Source organism: Rhincodon typus, unplaced genomic scaffold (assembly GCF_021869965.1).
Source record: "Rhincodon typus isolate 14 unplaced genomic scaffold, sRhiTyp1.1 hic_rhity00000104, whole genome shotgun sequence".
NCBI classification, from domain to species: domain Eukaryota; kingdom Metazoa; phylum Chordata; class Chondrichthyes; order Orectolobiformes; family Rhincodontidae; genus Rhincodon; species Rhincodon typus.
The window spans coordinates 28,341-35,968 of NW_025965742.1; the positions used below are offsets into that span (position 1 = coordinate 28,341).

The following is a 7,628-nucleotide window of genomic DNA, read 5'->3' on the forward strand; positions in this document are numbered from 1 at the left end:
GTGTTAGGGAGGTGAGTGATGAGTGTTGTGGGGGTGGGTAGGGTCAGGTTTGGGTGTTAGGGAGGTGAGTGACGTGTGTTGGGGGTGTTCAGGGTTGGGTGTTAGGGAGGTAAGTGATGAGGGTTGGGGGGGGTGTCAGGGTTGGTTGTTAGGGAGGTGAGTGATGATTGTTGTGGGTGTGGGTAGGGTCAGGGTTGGGTGTTAGGGAGGTGAGTGACGAGTGTTGGGGTGGGTCAGGGTTGGGTGTGAGGGAGGTGAGTGATCAGTGTTGTGGGTGTGGGTAGGGTCAGGGTTGAGTGTTAGCGAGGTGAGTGATCAGTGTTGGGGGGTTGGGTAGGGTCAGGGTTGGGTGTGAGGGAGGTGAGTGATGAGGGTTGGTGGGGTGTTAGGATTGGGTGTTAGGGAGGTGAGTGATCAGTGTTGCGGGGATGGGGATGTCACAGTTTGGTGTTAGGGAGGTGAGTGATCAGTGTTGCGGGGGTGGGTAGCTTCAGGGTTGGGTGTTATGGAGGTGAGTGATCAGAGTTGGGGGGTTGGGGGGGTCAGGGTTGGGTGTTAGGGAGGTGAGTGATGAGTGTTGGGTCGGTGGGTCGGGTCACGGTTGGGTGTTAACGAGGTGAGTGATGAGTGTTTGCGGGGTGGGTAGGGTCAGGGTTGGGTGTTAGAGAGGTGAGTGATGAGTGTTGTGGGGGTGGGTAGGGTCAGGGTTGGGTGTTAGCGAGGTGAGTGATCAGTGTTGTGGGGGTGGGTAGGGTCAGGGTTGGGTGTTAGGGAGGTGAGTGATCAGTGTTGGGTCGGTGGGTAGGGTCAGGGTTGGGTGTTAGCGAGGTGAGTGATGAGTGTTGGGGGGGTGGGTAGGGTCAGGGTTGTGTGTTAGGGAGGTGAGTGATGAGTGTTGTGGGGGTGGGTAGGGTCAGGGTTGGGTGTTAGCGAGGTGAGTGATGAGTGTTGGGTAGGTGGGTAGGGTCAGGGTTGGGTGTTGGGATGTTGAGTGGTGGGTGGGAACCAAACCCATCGTATTGACTGATCCCTGAGTGACCTTCTTTCTGCAGATGATGAGCCAAGTGGTCTGAATGGTTTTCTCCATGTCATCGTCGGCTCAGCGAAGGGCTTTGATACCCCAGCCAGTGAGTCACTGTGTTCCCTTCAGTTCATCCCCTTCCTGCTCCTGGCCTCTCTCCTCCCCCCGACTTTGCTCCTCATCATCTCCTCCCCTAATCCGCTATCTCTACCTCCTCGTCCATCACCTCTCCCATCACCAGCATCACCCCAGCCGCTGTACCCCCCCCACTGCCTTTCCCCGCTGTGCTGTGTGAGCTGCTATGCCTGATGGAGATTGCTGCTATGATCCTCTTGCAAAAAAACTATAGGCCAGTTGGTCAACTAAAAGCCTCTTGTCGTTAACAACTAGTTAGTGGTTACGTTGACTGGGTCTACATTGTTACACAGGCGTTGTAAAGGTCGGGGTGTTAGCTGTCACTCCTTTGAAATCTTGAGCTGTTCTGTCCACAAGTTCTATGTTGCATCATCAGAGTTTATTTGTTCATGGGATGTAGGTGCCTCTGCATCATCGTGGTGCTCCACAGAACAAATTCCTTCAGACTGTTCTCCCATGTCCTCTCCCCCAGCCTTTCTTTCATTATTAACATACATTTGTGTATAGAATTACATCTTGTCCCAAATCTCTGACTTTGGTAATGTCAGTGATCTGGAGGTTACATTATTTTCCCCTGTGTGTTCCCTTTGGATGTGAAAGACTGGGTGGAAGACCATTATCTTTGATTTGCTTCATCACAGTCTGAGATCTGTAGGTCCCTTTAATCTAGAGGACATTAAATCTCTTGGATTTCCTCCCTGGAGGATGTCTTCCTGCCTGAAACATGCAACTTCTTCTTTGCTGTACCTTGAATCATTGGCCATTGATCATCTCTTCTTGGTGGTGTCTTCCATGGAGTTGTATGCATTACCCCTCATCAATTTGTGTCTTCAGAATTTTATCCTCAATCCATCTGTGGAGTTGTGCTGAAGCATGCAAACATTTTACTTCAATTTGGACTGTCCTCCACACTCAGTTCCTCATTTCTGGTGTTTGAGGATTCCTTCTGGTTGGAATGTTGCTGAAGATTTTTCCTTGGAAGATAAATAATCAAATATTCTGTTTGAACTTGCCTTGTAAAATTCAAATCTAACATCAGTCTTGAATCTGTCATAGTTATTTGTTCTGTGTAGCTTTCTGATTTCTATCAGTTACGGATTCATCAGTTGGCTAGCTCCCTGTTTGATTTTCATCTCAGGCTTTGCTAACTGTTGTGGTGTGTGAACACATTTCAATACTTGAGATTAAGGAATGCTACTAGCAACACTCCAATATAAGGAATACTAAATAGTAGAAAACTTATACATACTACACTGTCAAACATTTTCACTTGAATAGGAAGGCTTGTCTTGACTTCAATCTTCAGATGGTGAAAAGAGAAAAACTATATAAAGTTAAGAAACAGTTGTTAAAGGAACAGCTGGTTGAGAAACTGCTGGTCAAAGGATAGCTGGTAGAAGATTTTTTTGGCTTCCCTTAACTCATGGCAGAACTTCCCTTAACTCATGGCAGAACTTCCCTTAACTCATGGCAGAACCTAAACAAAACATTGAATCTGCTGAGATTAGTTACATTGGCATAAGACTGACACTCAGACTGTCAATGAGATGATAGGGAACCTATGACCTGAATTGATCTGAGGAGGTTACAGCCACCATCTTGTTTACACAGAGGAAACTCCACAGCTGGCCTGGTCTGGTGTGAGAGAGAAAAACCACTTCCTGCTCTAACTGGAAGAGTATCCTGTAGTTAACAAGATATTGTTTATTGCATGTTAGAAAGAGTTATAGGTTAAATTGACATGAGAGAAATTGTTATAGAGACATTGAGAAGGACTCAATATTCACGATCACTGTTTGAGATTCTGTGCTGTTCTTCTCAGCAACATATGACATCATCATAGTGGGTACTTACGGTACTCCTCAATATTAACACTTCTGGCCACATATACAACACTACCCAATGCCCACACCCTGGGCCCCTCTCCTCCCTTTCTCCTTTTCCTTCTCCACTAACTCCTCCCCCTTGAAGAGGTTGTAGACTTGCTCGCTGAGCTGGTGTGTTTGATTACAGACATTTCATCACGCTGCTAGATAACATTGTCAGTGTGCCTCCGGTGAAGCGTTAGTGTTCTGTCCTGCTTGTTATTTTATATGCCTCGGTTTGCTGGGGTATTTGGCATCACTTCGGGTTTTGTTTTTCAGTGGTTTATATATCAGGTCCACTTCAATGTGTTTGTTGATGGAGTTCTGGTTGGAATGCCAGGCCTCCAGGAATTCCCTGGCATGTCTCTGGCTCGCACGATTATTGATGTGTTGTCCCAGTTGAATTTGTGTCCCTCGTGTGTAGTGAGACAAGTGAGAATTGGTCATTTCTCTTGGTGGCTAGTTGGTGTTTATGTATCCGTACTGTCAATTTTCTTCCGGTTTGGCCTATGTAGTGTTTCTCACAGTCTCTGCATGGTATTTTGTATATTACCCCAGTTTTGCGGGTTTTGGATCCTTTACGTTCGTCAGTAGCTGTCGCAGGGTGGTTGTTGGTTTGTGGGCTACCCTGATACCGAGGGGTCTGAGTAGTCTTGTGGTCATCTCTGAAATGTCCCTGATGTACGGTAGGGTAATTAATGAGTCTGGTCGTGTTGTGTCTTCCTGTTGTGGTCTGTCTCAGAGGTGACGGCGGATGGTGCTTTTCAAGTATCCATTCGTTCTGAAGACTCTGTATAATTGTTCCTGTTCTGCTTTGTGTAGTTCCAGGATGCTGCATTGTGTTACAGCTCGCTTAAATAATGTCCTGATGCAGCTCCATTTATGGGCGTTGGGGTGGTTGCTGGTGTAATTGAGTGTCTGGTCCGTACGTGTAGTCTTTCTCTCTGCGCTAGTATGGAATTCCCCATTAATTTTGTGTTCCACCATCATGTCACAGGAAGGATAGTCAGTTATTGTTCTCTTCTTCTTTTGTGAATTTTATCCCCTTGAAGAATTAGAACTTGGTGAACAGGGTTCGTTAAAGGTATTGAGTGGACCTTGTTCTCTCCAACAATCTAAACCACTAAAGCCCTCTTCTGGCCCAAAGCTGCCTACTGTGGAAGTAAAGTGTGTTCCTACAATTGATTAATTCTCGCTCTCTCTCTCTCCCTGTCATCTTCCCAGGTTTATACTGTACACTTGAAGTCGATTCCTTTGGCTATTTTGTCAGTAAAGCGAAGACCAGAGTTTTCAGGGACACAACAGAGCCACACTGGAACGAGGTGAGTTTGGGAGGTTTCGGGTTTAAACTGATAAACTGTCCCATTGTAATTTTCTTCGGAATCAAAACATTATGATTCCATCAGATTAAAGGGTCCCAGGACACAAGATCACTGAACTTGTCAGTATCACATCCCCTGAAAATGTAGCCTCTCCATTTCCCCCTTCACCTGATGATGCTCAGTCTCTCACTCTGACCCCAAAGGGTGCAGATTCTCAGGGATGATTATTCAAGATGCTGAATTGATTCAACTGGGCTCAGACTGTAACAGAATAGAAAGGGGCCATTCAGCACCCCCATACCTGTGCTTTCCAGTTAGTCCCAATCACCCTGTTCCTTCTCCAGAGAACTGTAAACTTTTCCTATTCAAGTATTTATTCAAGTTCTTGTTGAATCTGCTTCTGTTGTCCCTTCAGGCACCGTGTTCCAGATCACAGCATCTTGCTATCTCAAAAAATCATTCTCTTCTTCACCTCCTTGGGTTCTTACACTGACTCCCTTCAGCCTGTACCTCTCTGGCTACGCACCTGGCTGCCACTGGGAACAGTCTCTCCCTCTCTACATCATTTGAACACCTCGATTATATCTCCTCTTGTCTTCAATGCTCTGAGGAGAGCAATCCCAGCTTCTCTTTGTCCCTGGATGCTGTCTGGAAATTCTCCACGCCCTCCCAAAGACCATTACAGAATGCTGAAAAAGAGTCTCATTCCTGTGGTGGAGAGGGCCCAGAATAAAGGGACAGAACCTACAAAGCCAAGCTGTACCGTGGTGACATCAGGAAGCATTTCCACTTTCAGAGAGGAGTGAGGGTCTGGAACACTCCTCTTCCCCAAAAAGCTGTTGCGTTTGGAGAACAGCCGGAACACCTCAGGACTGAGATCAGGCAATTTTTTGTTTTGGGGAAGGGGATTGAAGGTGGATTCAGATCAGTCATGACCCAATCAAAAGGTGGATACACTGGAGGGATACAGAAGCATCATAGAATCCCAACAGCGTGGAAATAGGCCTTTCGGCCCAACAAGTCCATACTGACCCTCAGAGCATCCCACCCAGACCCATCCCCCTATAACCCACCTAATCTACACTTCCCTGAACAATATGGCCAATTTAGCATGGCCAATCCACCCTAACATGCACATCTTTGGGCTGTGGGAGGAAACCAGAGCACCCGGAGGAAACCCACGCAGACACAGGGAGAATGTGCAAACTCCACACAGAGAGGCACCCAAGGGTGGAATCAAACCCAGGTCCCTGGCGCTGTGAGGCAGCAGTGCTAACCACTGAGCCACAGCCCGTCTTTTTAATGGATCAGAGATGTGCTATGATGGTTCTTCAAAGCTGGCACATATCAGATGTCACTGCCTGTGGATGTGGGGTGTGTGTACGTGACCAATGCCATGGAGCATGCAGTGACATGCTGGTATTCACTGTCCAACATGGAAGGTGTTTGGAGAAAGCAGCGAAAGTATCAGGTGTTTGTTCTGGTTTCTTTGTTGAGTTTCCCTGACGTTGGATTGTTTGATGAGTCTGGCAAAATGGGAGCCTGAATATTAATGAGGTGAGTTGGGTTGTTAATGAGGCATTTAACAATCAATGATGACCACTGCCCAGCGGGAATTTCACCACGCCACTTGTGAAAAGCATAAACGATGAAGTGAGATGATCTCAATGTCGAGATGGTCCTCGTGGCATTTGTTGTCCCAATTCTGGCACACACATTGCCATTGCCCACAGTGTTTAGACTCAGAAAGACCATAAGAAATAGAAATAGGAATATACTCTTCAACCTCTCAAGCCTGATTCACTATTCAATAGGATCATGGCTGATCCAACATTCCTACATCTATTTTCCTGCCCTTTGTCCGTACCCCTTGATTCCCTGACTGATCAAGAATCCATCCCAGACTTAAATATATACAAGGACTCTGCCCCCACAGCTCCCTGTGGCAAGGAGTTCCAAAGACTCTCAACCCTTTGAGAGACAACATTCATCCTCTTCTCAGTCTTAAATTGGTGCCCCTTTAACCTGAGACTATGCCCTCTGAACCTAGACTCTCCCATGAGGGGAAACATCCTCTCAGCTGTCAAGCCCTTAAGACTCATATAAATTTCAATGAGATCACCTCTCATTCTTCTAAACTCCAATGAACAGAGTCCCAACCTGTTTAACCTTTTTTTGTAAGACAATACCTGTCTACCAGGGATCATCCTTGTGAATCTTCTGTGAACTCAAATGAAATAATTTTTCTTAAATAAGGCGACCAAACTGCTCACAGTACTCCTACAGGATTCCACCCTATGTGTGCATAAGGGGAGTTTTATAAAATGGTCAGAGTTTTAACTTTCATAGTTTTATGTTGGCGGTTTGTATGAATGGTTTCCTCCTGTTCCTGTTTAACAGGCTTGAGGAGGGGGCTGAATGACCTCCCTCCATTCTCACAATGTGATGAATTGAGGTGCTGTAACAGTTTGTTGCCTTTGTTGCTGACAGGAGTTTGAGATTGAGTTGGAAGGTTCCCAGACATTGCGGATCCTTTGTTACGAGAAGTTGTACGACAAAATCAAACTGAATAAAGACGACAATGAAATTGTGGATAAAATCATGGGCAAGGGGCAGATACAGGTGAGTGTTGTTCCATATCACACTGATAACAGGCTTGGCAGGGGCTGAATGGCCACATCCTGCTCCTGTGAATGAAATGTTAAGGTGATGGACTGTGCAGAGAATCGATAACCGGGAGAATGTGAATACAACCAAGTGAACCATCTCCAGGGACTGTGACTTGTAAAGTTGCAGGTGTTGCCCTAGGTGGAGGTGAGGTTGTCTAGTGTGGGCACGGGTTGGGGGGGGGCGGGGGGCGGGGGTGGTGCAGGTGCTCAGGGAGCAGGTGTGGATTGGGAGGTGAGGTTACCCAGGGATGTTTGGGGCGTGGGAGGGTGTTGAGGGTGGTGAGGTTGCCCAAGGAGGGTGTGGGTTGTGGGGGTGATGTTGCTCAGGGAAGAGGGACTTGGTCGGGGGGGTATGAGATTGTCCAGGGGGGAGGAGCGGTTGGCATCCTGCCATCAGGTATGTTTATTTTCTCTAAAAATTTTCTTCCCACTGGCAGAAGTCCAGGGAAATGTTATTCCTCGATATTGGGCTGAGTCATTTGCTCATCCAATCAGGAACCCCAGCGGTTCCTTCCTACACCCCCACAAACCACGTCAGAGCTGGCATTACCGTGAGAGGGGGACTGTACCCCCCTGGGCATTGAAAGGAATTAAAGTCTGTAACACACAACCTTAC

The 7,628-nt window shown here is 47.0% G+C and overlaps 1 protein-coding gene across 1 annotated transcript in view; it reads left to right on the forward strand.

Annotated features, from left to right (window-relative positions):
* The window catches only part of LOC109926199 (active breakpoint cluster region-related protein-like), a gene marked incomplete at its 3' end in the record, with an annotated part of 35,299 nt that extends 28,334 nt beyond the window's left edge, over nucleotides 1-6,965 (forward strand). Inside the window, exons 10-12 of the mRNA XM_048621198.1 lie at nucleotides 1,053-1,127; nucleotides 4,246-4,343; nucleotides 6,834-6,965. Of these exons, the coding sequence (XP_048477155.1) occupies nucleotides 1,053-1,127; nucleotides 4,246-4,343; nucleotides 6,834-6,965 (305 nt within the window). The remainder of the gene's footprint in view (nucleotides 1-1,052; nucleotides 1,128-4,245; nucleotides 4,344-6,833) is intronic.
* Nucleotides 6,966-7,628: the final 663 nt, after the last annotated feature.